Here is a 22,399-nt window from a genome sequence, read left to right as displayed (position 1 = left end):
ACACACACACACACACACACACACACACACACACACACACACACACACACACACACACACACACAGAGTGAGAGGTCAGAGGTCAGGGGCTGATGGAAGTTAATGGACAGAGTTGGATTAATAATAGATCAGTGAGATGTTCCGTGCTGAGCCTCGGTCTGCAGGTCTGTGTGTGACCCGGTCTGGATTTCAGTGGAGGACGTTCGGGAGCTGAATGAGGATCATTCCGGGACGTGAAGAGGCTGTGACGGTAAATATTGATCTGAGACCAGCAGGAAGGGAGGCGGGAGGTGCAGCGCTGTGATCGCAGTATAAATGTTTGTTCAGCTCTGCAGCATCGCTCCTCCTCCAGGACTTCCCCTCAGACAGCCTGACGGAGGCGCTGCAGCAGAAACCTGCGCAGGTTCTTCCAGGAAATACCCACAGCCTCACCCAAACTCTGGTGTTTGCACCAATGTAACTGAGATGGAAACAACAGCAGCAAGGGGGGGGCAGAGGGGCCTGCGGGGGGGTCAGAGGGTCTGAAGTGACTGATTTACCAACAGGAAAGAAGCATTTCACACATGACCTGTGGACAAAGTTCAGCCTGGATGAAACACTCTGTCATGTTCGTTGGGCTCACTCTGACATCACACAGACTCTCAGCTGTTAAAACAGCTGAGCTGTGTCACATGGCAGAAATCTCTGAGAGCCAATCAGAAAACATGGTGGTTGTCCTGACCCCAAAGAGCCAATCAGCAGCTGAGCCAGGAAGCAGACCAGCCAGTCACACTGAGGAGAGGATGAACCCTGAAGCATCAGGATCAGCTCATCATCGCTGTCATTTTTTGTTCACGGTGCAGTTTTTGGAGGATGAATTTTTCATGTGTGAAACACGCTCCATTTGTAAAGGCTTTTATTTTGGTGAAAAGATGCTACTACTTTTTTCTTTTTTACATTTTTTAATCAAATTTGATTTCTCTCTCTGTCATTTGATCCAAATACCATCACGTCTGGATCCAAAATAAAAACCAAAACAGAGGAAGAGGGTGAGAGTCATGGCCATCGGTTATATACAGTCTGTGGTTTCCCTCAGCACAGAAAACAAGTTTATATCAGGACACCTGAATCACTTAGAATTAAGGCAGCCTGCAGGGCACCAATGAGAACGCGGTACGGTGGCACGTACACCTGCAGGTTCAGGCTGTGCCGCTCACAGCCTGAGACTCGAGCGCCGGCCTCTGACTCGGGATAATCCAGCGCTGGAGGAACAGCGGGAAAAATTTGGGTGAACGAAGCTTTTAAGCTGAAATCCAGAGCTCGCTTTCTCTGCAGGGTCTTAGCTCTGAGTGTAATGAGGAGGCCGGCCCTGACTAATATCTGAACACTGTTACATAACAGCAGAGGCTGAGACACACTCGGCTGTTTTCTCCTTATCCAACCATCTGAGGAGGAGGAGGAGGAGGCAGCCGGCTGAACTTCCTAAAAATAAAAAAAACCACTCGGATCAGTTTTGTTTAAAAATCCCGTCACAGCGAAGCGCCGCGATCACGTCTTGGCATCATATTCGTCAAATCAGTTTTTCTTTGGGTTTTCCTGGATTTTATTTATTACATAACATACTGTGAGGTCATAACGCCTTAGATAATAGTAATTAATAAATGGATAACGTGAAATATATGAAGTATAAAATAGAAATTCACATTTACACATAATGAAAAAATATGATGCATGAATTACAAACAAAACTACAGTTTATAATGTAAAATAATACAATTACAAACTGAAATCAACAAATGAAGCTGCAAATGATGAAATAAATCATCTAAAATAAACAAATATGATGAATCTGTTTCTATGAGGAGGAATGAGGGTGAAGAAGAGGATGAGGATGAGGAGAAGGTGAGCATGTGCATGCTAACACGCCTGTAACACATCGACCCGCCTCTTTGCTCACAGTCTATCACATGTAAATACAACACACACACACACACACACACACACACACACACACGCACACACACGTGCACACACGCACACACACACGCACACACACACACACACACACACGCACACACACACGCACACATGCGCGCACACACGTTTCCATTGCTTCAAATCATGTTTTTAAATACTGTGACCTTTGACCTGAGCCGCCTGCACTGAATGCAGGTAAAGATGATAAGTTGCTCTAACAGTAACAGTTACTCTGAAATCTTTAGTCGGCCCTTTACTGCAGCGAGACTGAGCTGCAGTTCAACACGATACAGTACTATATGATATACGATACGATACGATACGATACGATACATGTCTGAAGGAAGTAGTCCAACAGTTATTCTAAATTATTTCTTTTTGTCAAGCAATCACTTTAGAGCTACACCTAATAATCATAATCCCATCATAATCCCAGGCTGGATTACCAAGTTTGCTCGTGATATTGTGCTACACCAATAAACTGACCTCAGCTTACATGAGTTTGATAAAATATGTTTTAATATGATAACAAATCTACTTTATAAACCTTATTTCTGAGACAGTTACTGAACTTTACCATCATCCAGGGATAGATCACCAAGTGCACCGACTGAAGTTTGACATGATACTGGTGGAACGTGTTTCTGCCTCCCTCTGAAGGTTCACCTCAACTCACAGCATCACAACATGTGTACATCTCATTGTACATCCTGTATAATGACAATAAAGGCATTCTATTCTATTCTATGAAGAGCAACATGACACTGAATGATGTGATGCAGTGGAAATGATATCATGCAAAACCAATCCAGCTGTGCACATCTGAAATCTGAGAGTCGTGCATTAAAATCATTTTGGAAACAAACTTCTTTTATGATGTGTGACAGTTTGGAATATAATAAACCCGCGCTGCAGGCAGTCGGTGTGTTTAAATCTCAGTGAAATGAAACTTTAATGAAGTTTAAATGCAAACACTGCGGCTGTGCTGCTCGTACTGTACATCAAACTGCTGACATCACTTTGGAAACAGAAACGAGGTCGGGCTGAGAAAAACGCAAAACTGGTTTCATAGTTTATAACCGTGCACGTGACTCTGCTTTCATATAATCATATTTTTATTAGGCTGTGCGTGCATACACCTCACACCGAGCTGCTCTCATGAAGTGTGTGAGGGTGAGAACACGTATGTGTACATGTGTGTGTTTGTGGCCAAATGAATCAGATTAATGTGAGTGAGCGAACAGCGAAGCCCTGCAGCGAGAAACGAGGGAGGAAGACGAGCGAGCGAGCGAGCGGGAGATGAAGAGGAGGCAGAGAGAGGGGAGGATGACAAGGGGGGAGGGGAGGAAGATGAGGAAACGATGAGGGAGAGGAGGGTGATGGTGAAGAGAGCACTGAGTGCACGGTGGGGGAGGGGCGAGAGGACAGTAACTCTGCTGCTGTAAATACACGAAAACACAGCACGATCGCAACGATTCTCATCACGGCATCGATCTGATCTCAGGTCAGTGTGTCTCACCTGGCAGGTCATTTATTTCCTGTGGGGTTATAATGAGAAACTATGTCACAATAGCACAAAAAGGATCCTCCAACAATATTCCAATGATTCATAATGAGAATGATTCTTAAAAACATTTTTTTTGGTTGATTTGTTGGTTTTCATCAATAAAAATAAAAATTATTTTGACAAAATTGTTTTTAATTAAGGCAACTTTGTCTACACAGAGTTTTATTATTGATCACTTCGCTCATGAGGAATTGTTCCAGATGAAAGATTTCACAAATCTGGGAAAGTTAAAGTTTCTTATTTTCATCTTTTTATAATTTTAATTTCTTGTTTTTCCTTTTAACTGTTTCCCCTCCTTTCCTTTTTCCCCTCGTCTCTCCCTTTACACCCCCACCCCCACCCCCCCACGTCATGCAGACTTAAATCAGGACGTTGACCTCAGGTGTCACAGTGATGCCAGCAGAGTGTGTGTTTGTGCATTTCTGTGTTTGCATGCATGAATACACACTCTGTATCTGTGTGTATGTTAGAAGGAAACCATGCCAGCAGCGAGCCATGTTACCCACAATCCTCTGGGATCTCTGGAGCTACCCAGAGTCCATCTGTGCCCTGTGTGATGGCTCACGTTCCTCCACAAGCCAACGTCAACTTTAAACCCTGAAAAGCTTCTTTGCTCCTTCACGCTCTGAGCTCACACGCTGATTCAGCAGCAGACAGTCCGAATTCAGAGCTATTCATCAGCACTCGAACGCAGCATAAGGCTGCTAACCTGCTGGGGGTGCACTTCACGGACCTGAACCCCGATAAGCACATTGCAGAGTCCGAGCTGGAGCCGAGGGGTTTAAGTTTCTCTGAGCTCGGGGTGAATTCGTTGGGACGTCCACTCCTGGGACCATTGTGTCACTGTGTTAACACACCTGAACGCTCCAGACCTGCAAACTGCAGAAACTTCAGCCTTCACAGAGGAGCTCACACCGATGATGATCAGGTAATCAATGCCTTTGATCAGCAGCAGCTGGCTGATGCAGGGAGGCTGCACAGAGACCTGTGAAGGTGTCACAGAGTTTAGTTTCATCTTTGATTGCTTTCTCTGTAAAATCTCTGACAGCCATCAAACAGACCCTCCCGTCCAATCACAGAGCTGCTGATCATCAGTATTGATCTGTTTCCCCTCGTCAGAATGGATTTGAATCCAGCTAATCTAATTCTCCGTGACTTTGATCCCAAGGATGAACAGGATCAGCTGATTCTGCACTACGTGCTGTTGGATTTTTTAAAGCGCCATAGGAAGGACCTTCACCTCGATGAGGTCACACATACATTAGCATCATCACATTCGGGTTCATTCAGGGTTAAAGCAGAAAACAGCTCAGTTAGTCCAAAGTGTGGCTCTGAGTAATCCAAGGAGACAGTTTTAGGGTTCATTATTGAAGCAACGCCCCAACCAGGTGTTCACCTCCGAGAAGAGTCAGAAGACAAGTGACATCAGACTATCCTGACACACACACACACACACACACACACACACACACACACACACACACACAGCGTCTGTCTTCTTTCTTTATTTCTTTGGATCTATAAATAAACAGTCAGACTTGTTCTCTGCCAGAGGGACAAATGGGGCGAATAAAGAGACAGAGGAGAAAAGAAAGGACGGGGAGGATGGAAGGGGCTTTTAGGGGTCTGATAATGGACACTCACAGGGGAGGGGCGGGGTGGACAGAGGTAAGAGGGTAAGGAAGAAGAAGGCTGGAGGAGGAGGAGGGTGAAACCTCGTACAGCCCTGATTATCTGCAGTAACTGAAGCTCAGACTTCAAATTAAAACCTTTTTGGTTTTCTTCTCATTCATTGTTTTGGCTTTAAGGAGAATTTCATTCATTTATGCACTGATTAGAGTTTATTAATTATTGTACATTTCTAGTTTAACTTTTCAATGTATTTTTTCCAGCACACTTTCATTTTTTAATTACTATTTTTTATATACTTTTAGGTGCTGGTCATAAAATTAGAATATGATGAAAAAGTTAATTTATTTCAGTAATTCCATTCAAAAAGTGAAACTTGTATATTATATTCATTCATTACACACAGACTGATATATTTAAAATGATTATTTCTTTTAATTTTGATGATTATAACTGACAACTAATGAAAACCCCAAATTCAGTATCAGTAGTATGTTTGATTGAGTGGGTTAGAGTTCATCTAGCACAGTTTTAGCTAAAAAATATCCATTTACATAAATCATCTATAAAATGTCCAGGGATGAACAATCAATTGAAATAATGTGTTTATTGGTCCAACAGTGAGCTACAGTTAGGCAGTGAGATACCTGGTTTAAATTAGGCTAAGCTAAGCTAAAATAAAGCGATAGGCTTAGGCAATATAATCACATTAGATAAACTCAAGATCATCTAAGCTAAGCTAAGTTTAAGAAAGGCATATTTAAGATCCTCTAAGACATCCTCAGATAAGCTAAACTTATCCAAGCTAAGCTAAACTAAGCTAAGAGAAAATTAGCATAAAGGTAGATAATCCAATCAAATATAATGTTGTACAAGAATTCAATAAAAAAGGCTAATATTATGTAAGCCAAGCTGAGCTAAAGTTAAAACTAGCCTAGATATAATTATCTAAACTAATCTAAACTCAAGTTAAATAAAGATAAAATTAGATAAGCTAAGCTAAAACATTTATACATTTATACCAAAAGTTGTGAAATTCTTGCCAAACAGCAAATACAACCAATAAATAAAATAAAATAAAATAAAATAAATAAAATGAGTAAAATAAAATAAAATAAGCAGCATTAGCAGCAGCTCTGTGACAGACTGGTAACCTGTAGAGTTAAGAATGAAACATGGGTTGGGCAGAATCACAGACTCAGCATCACAGCAGTTTGGTCTCAAAGAGACACTCAGTGTAATCATCAACATGAAAGAAGCACACATGGAGAAATTATTACACCCACAACACCAGACCTCTATGGCATCCTTCCACCCCTCCCCCTCTACAGCAACACCGAGGCACTCTGGGTAATCAAGCCATTTTCCCAGGATGCAGTGAGTCAGGAAATCAATAAACTTCTTTTAGTGTACTGGCAGGCAGCCTCGGACTGGAGCTCTCTGTCCTTACTGCAGCTCCCTCTGGTTCTTCCTGCTTTCACGTACCAATCAGATCCTTTAAACATCTGCAAAGATGCAATCAGCAAAGTCCTGATGTGTTAGAGAATTAACCTGCTCTCATCTGCACCGTCACCCTAACAAGACGAACGAGTCGCTCATACAGCAGGAGAAAAAACTAGAACAGCAGCCTGAACATCTTAAAGTTGCAGATTATCAGGCGATGGCGGCGTTCACAGCTCATTGTGTTTGAGCCCGAAGTATTAGAGTGTTCCTCGACCAATCAAACAGCTCATAGATTCACACAATGATTCATTCAGTTAAATGTTCATTATTAGACTGGTATTAGTTTGCTGCCTGCTCCTCTGCTCTCTTTTAAATAAACATGCAGTGGGTCCACTGATCCATCATCATCATCATCATTAAATCAGCTGATGTCTGTCCAATCAGGGTCACCAGTTACGGTGGTCTAAATTATTCACTGTACGTGAATTAGTGGCTCCTGCTGGAAAAGCCTACGCTACTTTCTCTTCATGCTGGAAGTGGGAATTAAACTCCAGTACTCCTCTGAGACTAGAGACTGGGACCACACCGACCACACTCCTGTGATTTATGATGCAGTAAGATGAATGTTTGAAGCTTAAAATAATTTAGTTTTGCTTTTTCTGGGTTCAGAGATCACAGTGAACTCAGCTGGAATTTCTTATGTACAAACCTGATTTTATAGCCAACTAATAATTCTTCACCTTATTACGTCAGCTCTGACCATAAATAAACTCTTATCAAGCAAACTGAGATATTCAAACACAAACTATCCTGTACCGGCAGCTTGAGAAAGAATTGAGTCAGAGACCTCCTGATATGTTCCTCTGGTTCTTTGAGCAGCTGTTCAACACATGCAGCAGCACACCTGGTGCTGATCAATACAGCATTGATCAGGTATTGATCCGTGCCAATAAGCATCAGAGTGGAGCGACACAATCGCGGCTTCTCCTCTGAGAACTGATTGATGGACGACGTGTGGTCTGTTTTAACTACAAACATGAAAGTGCCACGAACGCATCACAGTTTATTCCAACTGACTTGACAACGAAACATTTAAAACTTTTAATGCAAACTTGATGAAATGTATTTATTAAAATATGCAGTGAATATAGATCAGTGAGGATGTAGTTGTATTGTTTTATTAGATAATGGAGGCTAAGATTACATGCAGTAAATATTTATATCAGTATTTTAAAAGGATGTACGAGCCACATTCCTGCCTGCTGCTTCTCCCTCTGAAGCTCCACCCCATCCCTCAAAAGCCCCGCCCCTCACCATCTAAAGGCTCACCCCCACTGCCCACTGCTTCCACTGAGTTAGATCTGAACAGCAACACAAACTGACACAAACTGCACTACAAACCATGTTCATCATTGTGTTAGCTGGCTCGACAAAGCCTAAAACCCCAGTCAGAGACAACAGGATCTCCATGGTGGTTGTTCTCTGTTCAGGCTCTGAGCACGCTCACATTAAAAGGGGTGTTTCACGGGTCATGTGACTCGTCTTCCACACAAATGCTGATAAAATCCATAAAGGACATAAAAATAAAGCAGTGAAAATGTTCTTATTACCTAAACCGACACTGATTCTTTCAGGTGTGTGAAATCCGTGTCAGCAGCAGGAAATAGCTCTTCTCGGGGGTGTGGCTTACTGCCACCTGCTGCAGGTGACACACTGACTGTGGATCAGATCCTCAAATGAACCCACTTCAAAGAAACTGAACCATCTCCAGCAGTTTAGAGAGGTGAGCTCAGGCGGGCACAGCTGGGCAAAGATGATGAAGATAAATGACTCACTTCCTGTCTGCCTGCTGATGCTCAGACCAACGCGAGGACGTTTGATTCATTCATCAGAGTCTCACCTCGCTAACTGGGCCACCTGATTATCCTTCCATTAACTCGTTCATCCTCTGCTTATTCTTCTGGTCTTTCAGGTAAAATGATGAAGAAATCACCTGAGGCCTGGTGTTCATCATCATCCTCACCATCATCATTATAATAACGGTGCTCTTCAGTCCTCTGAGTAAATTATTGAGAACAAATATCTGGTTTTCTTTGACCCACATGTCCTTCAGGATCAATTTCCCGTGTTCCTAAAACGTCCTGATTCCACTTCCTGTTCCCCAGAGAGCTTAGCATGTTACTGTGTGTGTGTGTGTGTGTGTGTGTGTGTGTGTGTGTGTGTGTGTGTGTGTGTGTGTGTGTGTGTGTGTTCAGGCTGCAGGTGACGGCGACCCAAATCTGATTTTTCTCTCATGTGTGGTGGGATCCTCTGTAATGAGTGGGAACAAGGAGGGTAAGGTTATTACCCAGAATCCTCCTCTCTGCTATGACGCGTGACCTCAGAGGTGTACCGTGACCTCAGGATGACCATCTCTGCGTTCATACAGTGACCTGTTCTGATTTTCAGCCAATAGGGAAGAGCCATTAGAGAGCCACTGAACAGTAATGTTTCACCTTCATCTCTGGTTCTCAGAACTACATTTCCCATGAGCCTCGGCAGCTACGGGTGAAATCATTTAAGTGTCTAAACATTAAGCTGACAGGAGAAGCAGAGCAGAGAAGCCTGGGCTTCAGACCTGGCTAAGTGGAAGAGAATGGATGGATGGATGGATGGAGAAACTGTCCAAGTCATTTTAAACGAGGTCAGATAAAAAAATCACTCAAATTATTTTGAGATAAATGAGGCTTCAAAAAGTCGACTTTAAACAAATCGAGTAAACCTCGAGTCAAGGCTTCAGCTATTCCAAACCAGTGAGAGTGAGTCGACCCCCTGCTGAGTGAACGCATTCAGGGCTGGAATGAGTCTGAGTCCGTATTTGTTCTCGTCTGACTTAAATGTTGAATCAAAGTGTTAAAAATATCAGATCAATATTAAATTATTCAGAAGTTCAAGTCAAGCTGTTTGAGTCATTTTAATGGAAAATGAATCCAGTTCAAGTCTCGTGAATCAGGTTTGAGTAAATGAGTCGAGGTCTGCTTGGATTTCAGTCTGAACGTTTTAAACACAATAAAGTACCTGCAGACCGATTCAGGAGCTTCTAATGAGAACTTTTGAAAACTTGTATTTTATCTGAATATTTCCACTCAGTAAACATTATCAGTGGGCGGCCTCAGCCCCCCTTTCTTCTTCTTCTCTGAACTTTGAGTATGAGGTAATGGCAGCTCGCAGCTCGGCTTCCTGTCAGGCATTAGCTGCAGGAATCTATTTAAAGGAAAGACACACTCGGGCTGAGGGAGGTGAGTTCAGCCATCCGCCGACCTTTTAATGCTCTAATTCAATTCAATAACTGCCTGTAATCACTTTGGCTCAGGACTATTTATGCTGCATTTTCCTTCACTGCAGACGGCACAGTAACAGCAGTCTCTGCTGCCAAAGTGCCCACGAGCAAAATGCCAGACATTCCCCTTTATACTCCATCTGTGTCTCTGGACGGGAGCCATGAAGACAATGATTAAATGTAGGACAAAAGCTGAAGCGGTGAGTCAGCAGGTGAAACTGTCGCACCCGTGTAAACATTTATTTTCACGCACGTTTCTCAGAAGCACAGAAATAACCTCATTGGCTGACTAACCCATGAGTAGGCGGAGCCACCAGTCTGTTTATGTTTCAACACACGCTTGAAAAACTTGAGATTAAAATCCATAAAAACGATTTCCTGAGTGTGTGAATAAGAAAGCAGCAGTTGTGACAGCAGCTCCAGCCTCTGCAAATCTGTGCTACTCATCACAATAAACTCACAATTCTGGGGGTCAGAATATTCACTGATCAATTGATAACTGATTACTGAAGGATGAAAAGAGTCAGCGGTCACAGCCACACAATATTCAGACATATTTATACAGTTTTCTTGTGCAAAGAAACACGAGAGCTGCAGCGATCCAGTAATAACCATCCCAGTGATTCAGCATCCAAGATTTCAATCAGAAGGACTCAAAGAGATTCGATCTTCTCGCCCCGAGCTGCTGTAAACTCAACAATCAATGGACGGATAATCAATAGAGGCAGATTTAGCAGGCTCATTTAACACTTATAAAGCTACTCTCTGCTTTTACATTAACACACTGCTCCTTTACCCCGGTCCCCCTCTTCAACCAGTTTCATGGTATTTAACTTTGGCCGCTGATAAACACTGAAAATTTTCCTCTGACCTTTCCTGAGGTGCCAATCAACCAGTGGACATTTATTCCCTCTGCAGACATGAGGACGAAACTTGTGTCAGCGATGTTTACAAGTAAATTTCCATCAAATGTGCCTATTATAAAATTACTTAACATAACTCTCCTCCACCCAGACCCCATTTCTCCTCACTGCTCTCATTAAACACGATCCTTCTGTTTGTGTTAACACGACTGCGACTTTAATATTTCTGAGCTGGCAGCAAGAAGCAGAAGGTCGGCCAAAGGTGCCGTTTAAGGTCACAAAAAACAACTTTTACGCTTTTAAATTCTGAGCTGAGACAATCAGCATGACATCACTGCCTCACCCACGCTTCCCGTCAGAGATGAGGACAGATCAGGTTTGTGTTCAGCTTTCCCAGCCCCTGATTAATTAAACCGAGCTGCAATCTGATTGGCTGAGCAGATTAAAACTTAGATGCTGAATGAAGAAAAGGACCGAGGTTCAGAGGATGAGAGAAAGGAGAGGAGGATGAGGAGGAGGAGGATGTTTGCCGCTGTTAGAGGGCTGCTCTCTGAGCTGTCGAGGGGGGAGGGGTACATCTATAATATATGAGGACTCACACACACAAGCAAACACACAAAAACACACACGCAAAGGAGGCCAGGGACGATTGCAGGGCCATTAAAAGAAGATGCAGCCATAAATCACATGACTGGCTCCCACTGACCAATCAGCCCCCACACAGGACTGTCTTCAGTCAGCAGATCCTGCATGGTCGATAGTACGTAGGAGCAGTGTGTGTGTGTGTGTGTGTGTGTGTGTGAGTGTGTGTGTGTGTGTGTGTGCGCGTGCGTGTGTGCGTGTGTGTGTGTGCGCTTGTATTGCTTCACTGTGGGGACCAACTATAAAAGCCTTCCCTGTGAGGACTTTCTGGAAACTGGGAACATTTTAGGGGAAAAATAAAAAGGTTGATAAAATTTGTAAAACATGAAGAAATTTTGGTGAATTATGGGCAACATTTTGGGGAATATTTGGAATTTGAGGAATTATTTAGGAACATAATATCACGGGTCAGTATTGGCTTGGTATTTGATATTAAATGTTTTCATAAATTGGGGAATGTTTTTAGAACATTCTTAGAAAAGAAATGTTTTCAAAATTGTGCCATTTAAGGATGTGAAAGGAGCCTGAGACACCTCTGAATGGGCAGACATCCTGTCACCAACACCAAAGAGCTGGAGGACATGTTGTTACAGAGGACGTTCCTGCAAAGAGAGGGTGTCTCTCATACTTCTCGGTGCTTCGTCCGGTTATTTTTAGAAAGCAGGGATGGTTTTTAGTGCTGGAGGACATTTGGCAGATGTTTCTGAAAGACAGGTTATATTTGGAAAGATGCTTCTGCATTTTATTTTGAAATGTGTTGATAGTGTGCGATTGGAAATGACTTTAAAATGAGCTTCTGGACTCTTTGCGCATCTTAGCAAAATACAGGAGGATTTCTTATTGAAAATTTGGAATTCAAGAATATACATCATTTTTATAAAGTGAAGAGCTTTATGATGTATGAGGACATTTATTTTTTAGAGCTATAACATAATGTAACTATAATATAATTTATTCATGTCTTGTACTGCAGGGTAGCTGCACTGCAAGCTTTACCTTCCTGTTTTATCATCTTTATTTAATTTGATCTCAAAGACAGAAGATACAGATCACGTATTTCTAAAACAGATTTGATTTTAATGTCTTTTTAATCCATAAATAAAGAAGTCTGAGCTTCCTTCTTGTTGAAATCTGCTTTAAAAATCATTGTCCAACCCTCACTTCCTCACAGGGGAGCTCTGTAATGAAGCTGGAATTACTTTAAGGTTATGAAAATAAGCACCTTCACAAGTACAGTCATACAAACGTGTGTTTGTGTGTGGACTAATAGGAGGAAATTGCTAATCTAATCAGACCACAATCCAATTAAAATCAGCAGTATCTCACCTCTGCGAGCGTTCGAGTGGAAACGAGTCAGGGTTAAACGACGGCAGCCGCAGAAACGCGCCGCGCTGACTGAAGGAGAAAAACTGTGCCATTAAAAAAAAGGTTAAAAACACATCAGCAGGAAAAGAGCAGCAGAAAACGTGACCTCTGGCGTGCCAGCAGAAGTCTGGGTTTGCCCTTGACTTGGCTGAAAAATGGCCACTGGCGCACACACACACACACACACACACACACACACACACACACACACACACACACACACACACACACACACACACACACACACACACACTGATGAGCTAGCTATCATTAGCATCGAGCCCATAGCAAGCAGCTGAGTTTATTCTACCTGTGTGACGTTGAACTCTCTCCTGCTTGTTGGTGGCAGCGCTGCACCAGCTCCACCCAACATGTCAGTGCCTGCAGATTAACAGACAGACACAAAGCAGGACCTGACCCTCCCAAACTACTGTAGCAGATCCACACTGAATCATTTTTAGATGCCCACAGAGCACCAGATAAAAACAAATATAACAAACTGTTGGGGAACGTTTCAAATGATTCAATTAGGCCAACATAGAAACTTCAAGGTGTCTATAAACCAGTGCATGATGTCCATGTTTTATTCAAAGATTTTGCAGGACTTTGAACAGAGGAGCATGCTGGGATAGGGGCAGATGGAGGCAGATGACCTGCTGTGGCGCCCCCTAAAGGGAGCAGCTGAAAGAAGAGGAAGCAGGTCAGAAAACATCTACAAAATAAAAAGACTGTGATACCTAATGATCAGGAGAGCCATCCATACAGCCGAGAGTGGTATGATGTGTTTTCTTATTTAAATATGGACTCTTTCTTCATTTTAATCAATAATTTGCTTTAAAGGAAGTTCTGTGGAACTTTAATTTGAAAGTGCCAGACTTTTGCCATGAAGGTGCCCTTGAGCAAGTCATTACTGCAGCTGTGTGTGTGTGCGTGTGCATGTACGTGCATGTGTGTGCATGCATGTGCGTATGTGTGTGTGCGTGTGTGTGTGTGTGTGTGTGTGTGTGTGTGTGTGTGTATTCACTGGGTAAATAAAGTCAAACAAACACCCACCTGCTGCCAGGAGGACAAAACAAACCATGAGTGTGTCTGACTGAACACGCACACGCCTGATGATGGTGAGATCTACCTCCAGAATGAAACACGTGGCTGAGCAGCAGCCTGAGCTCACCTGGACTAACAAGCAGGAAAATACCAGTTTCATTCAAACAGACGAGGATACGCATGTGAGTTCTGATTCATGTAAAAAGTATATGATTTAATCCTGTAATCACAAACTGAGTGGATTTGCATTATTTGAGATATGCACACACACACACACACACACACACACACACACACACACACACACACACACACACACAGTGACACTGTGGGGACATCGAGTGGGGACATTTTATTATGAAGCCTGTTGTGTTTAGTGTTACTTGGACTGTGCAGCAGTAATGATAGAAACTGTGTGTGGCTGCAGTGACACATGGCTATTTTTTCATCTCAATGACGCCACTTAAACCCCGCCCAACCCCCATCTGCCTCCCCTCCACCTGTTACAATCAATGAGACTGAAATAGGATATGCAAAAACACACACACACACGCACACGCACACACACGTCCTTCTGTTTCTGCATTTGTATTTGAATATATATTATTGTGTTGTTTATGGCTAACGTTTGACTTGTTTGTCTTCCTTTGCAGCCTCTGAACCTGAAGGCCACCCTGAAATCGAGGACCTGCAGCATCACCAAAAAAATATGACCGCATGGGCCTGCTGCTGCTGCAGGCTGAAGTGGTGTAACATGACGAAGCATTTTGCTGGAGCAGGTGGAAGAGTGATGCAGCAGGTTTTTGCTGGACTGATTGTTTTGCAGCTTTTAGCTCGTATGAAACTGTTGGTTTTGAGGTTTTCTGGTCCTCTTCTGAAGACGCTCCGTCTAAAACTGAGCTGAATTAAAGACTACTTTCAGATTTTACCCTTTCGTCCATTTTCTGCCACTCATCTGGGCCCGGCTCTCAGGGCAGCAGTAATGCCCAGACCTCCGTCTCTGGGGTGTTCCTATGTTAGCTGTGAGGCATGATGTCTCCTGAATATCCCGGGCCGGCCTCAGGAAACATCCTGGTCAGATGCTGAGCCATCTCTCCGCTCTGAGCCCACACACCTTTCTGCTGCTTCTAACCTCAGGCCTAGTCTTTCTGTCTCTACCCACAGTGCGTGGTCATAGGTGAGGGTCAGAGAGTCACTCTCACTTCAGCACTCAATGCAGCATCTTCATCACTGCACCAACACATCTGTCAAACACTGATTCCACTTTTTTCCCACTGCGAGATACAGAAACTCAGTCCCAGTCATGGCCTCAGATCAGGAAACACTCATTCTCACCTGCTAACACCTCAAATCATCCTGAGACCACCAAACCTAAAACCTTCCATGTTCCAGGTGTAGACTGGTCGGGCAAACTCTGAAGTATCTCAAGTATTCCTACGCTGGACTCTTTTCCTTCTTTCGTCTAATCTGTTTAATTTTTGTCCTGTTTCTCTTTTTTTTAATGCTCAACATTTGATGTCTTTCATAACTGAAACAGCAGTTTGATGAAACAGTGCTTAGAAAGGGAAGCAGCAGCGTCCTGCAACAGTCAGAGGAAATACACTTCCTCTCATTTAGTTATTCAAGAAACAGCAAGTTTTCCACTTTTATTCCCTAAAACTCATTTGAGCAAATATGTAAAGATGGGTAGTTCATCGCAGCATAAAAACTAGAGTTTTTACTGTTGCTGTGCTGCACTGAAGGCAGCGCAGCAGTTTTAAACCATCCTAGCTTGCAGAATTTGTTCAGACTTGTGGAGACTTGGAGGAGGAGGAGGAGGAGAGCTGGCAGCGTCACTGTGATGTGGACGATTACATAAAAAAATAATTATTACTACAGAGCTGCTGTTGCTGCTGCTGCATGATACAGCAGCATCTGTTACCGGCAGGATTACGTGAGCTGGATTCCACTCCGGTGATCATCCGACATGGCCGACAGAGAGGAAGAATCCGGGAATGATTAAACAGAAAAAAAAAGGAACGGAGAGATTCAGTCGCCAGCAAACAAAAGGTCTGATGTGTGTTTGACAGGATGGCCAGAAAAAAGATGGGAACTATGGGGATGGAGGAAAGCTGCTCAATAGGAGAAAGAAAGGGTGGAAGAGGAAGAAATGTGGAAATAAGAGAAGGATGGAGAGAAGCTGGAAAAGGAGGAAGATGTGGGAGGAAAGATGGAGGAGAGGATGAAATGAGCGGAAGATGGAGGAAAGAAAAAGATGGATGAGCAATGGAGAACTGAAATAAAGGAATGCAGAGAAAGCAAAGGTGGGAAAGACAGCCACAGCAAATACATGCATGAATGAAAGGTGGAGGAAAATATGAGAATGATGAGGAAGGATGAAGAGCTGAAATGAACTGAAGAGGTAGCAGGGGTTTGTGTTTGCTCACATTTTCTGTTAGAGTATTAAAAATAACAGAAGCACCAACAAAGTTTCAGCAGAGCAAGTGACATTCTATTTTTTCATTCTTGGATCTGTATGATGTCACAGAGAAGGGGATATACCTAATATGGGCATCTCAGGCTCAGAAGCCCCGCCCATCTGCTGTTCAAACCTTCTTTTGCCAATCAGAGGAAAGCTGCCTTAAAGGGGGAGGAGCTAAAGCAGCTGGTTTCAGACTCAGGATGAAGTGAGGCTCTGCGCTGAGGCCCGCTCTGATTAAGGAGGATTACTTTGGACTGTGACTCATGCAAAGCTGCGCTGGTGGAGTCCAAGAATAAAAGCATTAAGCTATAAAGTAGCAGAGTGGGCCACTCCAATGATTCCACAGATGGAAGCTCAGAGGGAAAATGTGACATCTGAAAACTGCAGCAGAGGCTGACGGTGAGGTCCACCTCTGATGTTTCACAACAGCAAACCATCCTGTTTGCTTTCTGTGCAGATGCACAGACGTGACCTCAGATATTTAATGCTGTTTTAGAAATAATTAAAGCTTCTTCCACCTCCTGCTTGTTTTTTTTATTCCAGCTGAATGCATCACGTGGACGTTAAAACCTCAGACCTGCAAAGGTCCGATCAGCAGGAAATGTTTATGTTTCAGATCTCAGTGGGTCCAGATGAAGTGCAGCAGATACACAAATTATTCACACAGAGCCTCTAAATGTGCTTCTGTGCCATTTATGGAGAAACTTATTAAGCATTAAATGGAGAGAATAAACTATATTAATTGATTATTTGGATGAACAATCTGTTTGTTGCAGGTAACTTCAACCAATCACATCCAAAACGACACAAACAGGAAACAACAGGCAGCAGCTGCTGTGTGCTGTAACTGTGAGGACGTCCCATCCTCACCTGTAAAACTGCAGCACCTCCTGTGAATCACTGCGCGCGAACTCTCTGACCTCTCTATTTTTCTAATGGAGAAGCTTGTATGGCTAACGAAGTAAAAGGGCTTATTTCAACTCCAACACAGCACCAAGTAGCCTAAACCAAACAGAAAGTGAAAATAATGGTTAAAAACTGATGAATGAGTCAACAGGGTCTTTAAAAATGGACCCACATGGGGCATGAACCCCCACCTGCCGGCTGAAAGTCCCGCCACTCAAACTCAGCTGTTCTTTTCAGACTCTCAGCATTTCTGTATATGGACACTAACATCTCTGCTACAGCAGCATGGCTGAACGGTTGTTCTCCAGTCTGACCCTTATTGCCGCACCGAGACCACACAATACTTTTGTCTTTTGCTGTCAGATTAGATCATAAAGTCATAATTTGTCCCTTTCCTGTGACTGACAGGCTTCACATCACTTCCTCATCAATCATGACTCTCTCATGATGCGCGTAAAGCCATCGTGCAGCAGGAGAGCTCACAGTTTCTAACACTTTAGACTCGACCGCCATCCACGATCGAGTCACGGTAATCTGAAATTCCCGTATTTGCCATGTGAACACGGCCTGGATGAAGCTGACAACAAAGGTTTGGCGGGTTGGAGGTTTTTCACGCTGAACACAAACTAGGGCCAGAGCGGCGCGTCGCTCTCTCATCATGTTCAGTTTTTTGTTGCCCGATCATCTCCGGTCTCTGCCTGCTCCACTCCGTGTGTGACGAGGACGGCAGCGCTCGGGCTTCGACGCTCTCGCTTCACTTTGCACTGAAATTTGAGAGAAATTCAACTTCTGAAACACCTAGAAAGACGTCAGCCAATAGAATCACATCATGAACGTGTTCTGAGAGCGAGGCGGCTGCCTGAGCAGTGCAGTGTAAGAGAAGCTGGTCACTGCTGGGAATAATGACCCTGCTGTACATGAACACAGTTACTCACAGGCAGCTAGCCTGGCTAACGCTAACTGCTAATTGAAGCACAGCTAGCTTGCTTGGTGATTGGTTACTGATGCTATGACAAGCAAAGATTCACTACCAAACATGAAGAACATCCACAGTCAAGCAGTGAAGCAATGCATCCATGAATCCTGCCTGAGAGCAGGAAAAGGAGAAGCTTAGGCCCCAGCAGTCCCCAGGGGAAAAAAGGGTATTCCTTGATTGGTTGGTGAGTGGTTGCTGGGTGAGGTCGATCACAAAGAGGATGCTGCACCAGAAACCTCCTTGTTATTGTGCTGGTCACCAGCAGTTTGCCTCAGGTGTGGAAAATGCCAACTCGTCTGCTAGTCGGCATCTTCTGAACCACCAAGCAGTGAAACCTGAAAATGTGCGATGCAAACTGGAAATGGAGACTATTTACTTTCAAAGTAAAAGTCACAGTTTCACTGCCACTTAGAGAGTAGTTGGCAAATGTTTGCAGACAAGCTGGTGTCTTCCATGCAAACTATGGCAACCTGCTAGCAACCAAAGCAATCACAAGGAGGTTTTTGGTGCAGCACTGTATACCTCCATGTGACCAATTTCACCTTCAGACTGCAGCAGCCATTTGCCAACAGGTTGGGGAATACAAATCTTTCTATAGCAACTGGTGGTGTCTTGGCGGTCGCCCACTGGTCTGTAGGCCTGTGTGACTGAGGTCTCAAATAACAGCAGGAAAAACTCGCACTGAGCTCTAATTAGACTCCTGACAATAAACTACATCATTCGTCTTTGTCCTGCTGTCATGTCTTATTCAGTAAATTTATATTCTTGAATGTTTTTATTTGTCACATTTTTACAAAGTTAATAAGACAAAGTTTAGGTGGAGCGTTGCCTAACACATAAAGAACGATTCGCAGTCCCCTGATGACTGCAGATCATTCAGTTAACTCGATATCAGCGGATACTCATACCAAAGCTATCAGAACCATGTTACGCATTTTAGTTTAACCCAATTCATGACCCTTTCCTCAGTTTCCTGCTTGGTGTTGCTGTGAAACGTACCTCCAGCTGAAACACAGCTGTGGACCCTTCGTGCCCATGAGCCAGAACCAGCAGATCACCTTTTTCAGGATCATCAGATCAGAGCGGTCTGCAGGACTGACAGCAGGTGAAGTGGTGAGTCTTAACGTTTCAGTTCACCTCTGCTTATGTTTCAGTCAGAATCGCCCTCTTTGCATCATGTTTGTCTCCTTGATAACACACCAGGAAACAGTTTGATTTGCTGCTTTTGGTCCATCCCTCTGAGGAAAGGCTCACATCTATTTAGTTTATATTTTTAGTTTTTCTTCAAACCTTAATCCTGTTCAGCTGCTCCTAATTTCCAATCAGGGATTTTCTTTTATAAATGGAGGCAGAGTGGCAGAGGGAGGGATGAGTGGATAATAAAGTATGAAGAAACAGGAAGCAAGGAAGGTGAAGGAAGGGAGGAGAGAGGGAAAGTGGGGGATGGAGAGATGAAAATAAAAAATTAAAGAAAGGAGAGAAAAATGAGATGGGGTGAAGAAAGCTAAGCAGTGAAGATGGGAGGATGATAAAAGCAGGGGGAGAAAAGAAAAAGGAGGCGATGAAAGAAAGGATGGAGTTCATAAATGTTAATGGCAGTAAAGGATGGATGGAGAAAAAAAGCAATTGGTGAAGATGGGGATGAAGAAGGGCTGAAATAAGGATGACAGAAAGGTGCTGAAAGGTGATAGATGGATGAAGAGAGGACGAGGAAGAGGCAGAGACGGAGGGTGGATGGACTTAAGAGAAGAACTGAGAAGGATTGCATGAGGATGGAGGGATGGACGGACAGCAGTGCGGTAAACTCCAGGCGCTGCTGAGCCTGTCACTTTTTCAATGCAAATTACCTGCACACACACACACACACACACACACACAAAACACAGCGCTATTTATTCAACTGCTGATTTATTGATCAGATATTATTGATCAGGTCCCCCCCCCCAAAAAAAAATATGTGAGACAAAGGGGGGGGGGGGGGGGGTGAAAAAAACTGAAATTAATGAGCAGCAAATAAGAATTCATTCATAAAAATGTCCAATGAATCAATCAATACAAACTGACACGCACAGATGACAGATCAATGCATGTATGGATGTGAGTGCTCAGCGTGCCTCTGCCTGACGCGAACCCGGTTGAACCCGGGTGGTGGCGGCAGCGGGAGGCGCGTGGTGCTGCTGCAGAGTTTGACTAGCTGATGTGACACCTCCACCCCCCACCCCTCCTCTCCTCTCCCCCACCCCTTTCCAAAACCCCCCACCACAATCCGCCCAGCATCAGCTGTTCGCTCGAGGCGGCCGCAGAAAAGCCGCATCGCTCCGCATACCGCACACGCGTCAAAGCCTCAAGTCGCACCCGATACAGAGCCACACAGTCAGAAAATGGGTGAGGCTGTGGACCGTGAAGCCCCCCCCCCCCCCCCCCCCCCCCTCTACTGCCCACCCCCTCCCTCCACTATGAGCCTTACACGAGGAGCGGCAGCGAACACGCGGAGAAGCGGCAGATAACGCTGCATCCTCCGCTCCGCCTGATTCATCCATCCCGCCGCGCATCGATCCACCTGATCGGGACTGATGGTGCCCCCACATTCACGCGGCTCTCTATCAGGGAGGAGGCGCGCGCAGGCTCCAGGATGCGGCCTCGAGAAAAAAAAAATCACTGCATTTTGGTCAGTTTAGAGTCATCTCTACTCCTCCTCCTCCTCCTCCTCCTTCATCCTCTTCTCCATCAGGTCATCCAGGCACGCATGCATGGACATGCACGGTCGAATTGGAATTAGCACGGATGGGTGCGTTTTTAACCCGTTTTCCCATCATGCATGCAGCCCTGCATGAGGAGGAGGAGGAGGAGGAGAAAAACCTGAGCAGGGCCTCTGCGACGAGACGCGCTCCGATATCCGCTGTTAGCGGCAAAAAACGGCCAAAATTAAAAAGATAAAAGGTGTCCGAGCTGCAGCCGTGACCTCCAGCTCACACACACACACACACACACACACACACACACACACACACACACACACACACACACACACATACACGCGCGCGCGCGCGCGCGCGCTCACACCGAGAGCCAAATCAATCCAGAGCCTCCATCCGCACAACTCTGCGCTACTTCCACACACTCTGTATTCACAGCATGAAGCGCAGCCCGCCTCCAAACCTCCGCAGAGCCACCGAAACCCGCACAAATCCGCCTTTTAGCACCTTTTCTCCCCCTCTCCTCCGCTCTCTGCTCCGCACCGCTCCTCCGGAGGCCGTGAAGCTGCTGCTGCGGCTACAGAAGGAGGAAGAGGAGTAGGATGTGGGAACATGGAGGCCGACAGGGATGGAGATAAAGAGGAAAATTGGAGCTTACACTTCGCAGTTCCGCCGTACGGTCCTTCATGGTGTCGCCGAGCCGAGCTGGCTGCTAGAAAACGGAGAATCGGCCCTGGTCCAGGAGGGGAGGGGGGGGAGGTTTCCAGCACCACGTCGTTCGTCGTTTTTTCCGCTCCGAGATTCCCAACAATTTTTTCCTGTCCGTCCTCCTCTTCGGTTCTCAGCTCTTCTTCACGGGAGACAGAGAGATGGAGGGAGGAACAGCGCGCTGTGACGCGTCTCCGCCTTTTGCTGCTTCTTCTTCTCCTCAGGTTTTTTTTTTTTTTTTTTTTTTTTTTATCCGTGCCTCCTCGCCTTTTTTCTTCTTCCTCGTTTATTTGTTTTATTATTATTTATATTTTTATGTCCGCCGCTCTGGCTCACGCTGGCCCCCTTTCGGTCCGCGGCTTTCTCCTCTTCCTCTTCGGTGCGGTCGCAGTGTGGCCCCGCAGCGCGCAAAGCAGCAGCAGCCCGGCAGGAAAACCGAGCGAGAGAGAGGGGGAGGAGGGCAGGGAGGGAGGAGGGAGGGGGGAGGTGGTACTGATGCTGCAGAAAAGAGAGAGGAGGGAGGGAGGGCGAAGAGGGGGGGCGATGCGGAGGGGACGGAGAGGCAGGGCGCAGGCGCAGCTCCCTCCCCGCCCTCCATCCTCCATCCCTACCTGCTGTCCCCTCCTCCCCCCTCCTCAGCAGCAGGGAAGAGGAGGAGGAGGAGGAGGAGGTGTGTTTGGTTTCAGGTGAATGAGGATCAGGCAGGGGATCAGGATCAGGGGAGGGAGGGTGAGGATGGACAATCTGTTCACTCTATATGCCCTTATATAGTTGGGGGGGGGGGGGGGGGGGGCAGTGAGTGGAAAAGCTGATTTGTGGTCATA

General features: G+C 44.9%; 1 protein-coding gene across 1 annotated transcript in view; it reads right to left on the bottom strand.

Annotated features, from left to right (window-relative positions):
• The window catches only part of stx1b (syntaxin 1B), a 53,594-nt gene extending 31,618 nt beyond the window's left edge, over nucleotides 1-21,976 (bottom strand). Inside the window, exon 1 of the mRNA XM_030734984.1 lies at nucleotides 21,526-21,976. Within this exon, the coding sequence (XP_030590844.1) occupies nucleotides 21,526-21,555 (30 nt within the window). The 5' untranslated portion in view covers nucleotides 21,556-21,976. The remainder of the gene's footprint in view (nucleotides 1-21,525) is intronic.
• Nucleotides 21,977-22,399: the final 423 nt, after the last annotated feature.

Source organism: Archocentrus centrarchus, chromosome 8 (assembly GCF_007364275.1).
Source record: "Archocentrus centrarchus isolate MPI-CPG fArcCen1 chromosome 8, fArcCen1, whole genome shotgun sequence".
Taxonomy (NCBI): domain Eukaryota; kingdom Metazoa; phylum Chordata; class Actinopteri; order Cichliformes; family Cichlidae; genus Archocentrus; species Archocentrus centrarchus.
This window is presented reverse-complemented; position numbering and strand designations above follow the sequence as displayed.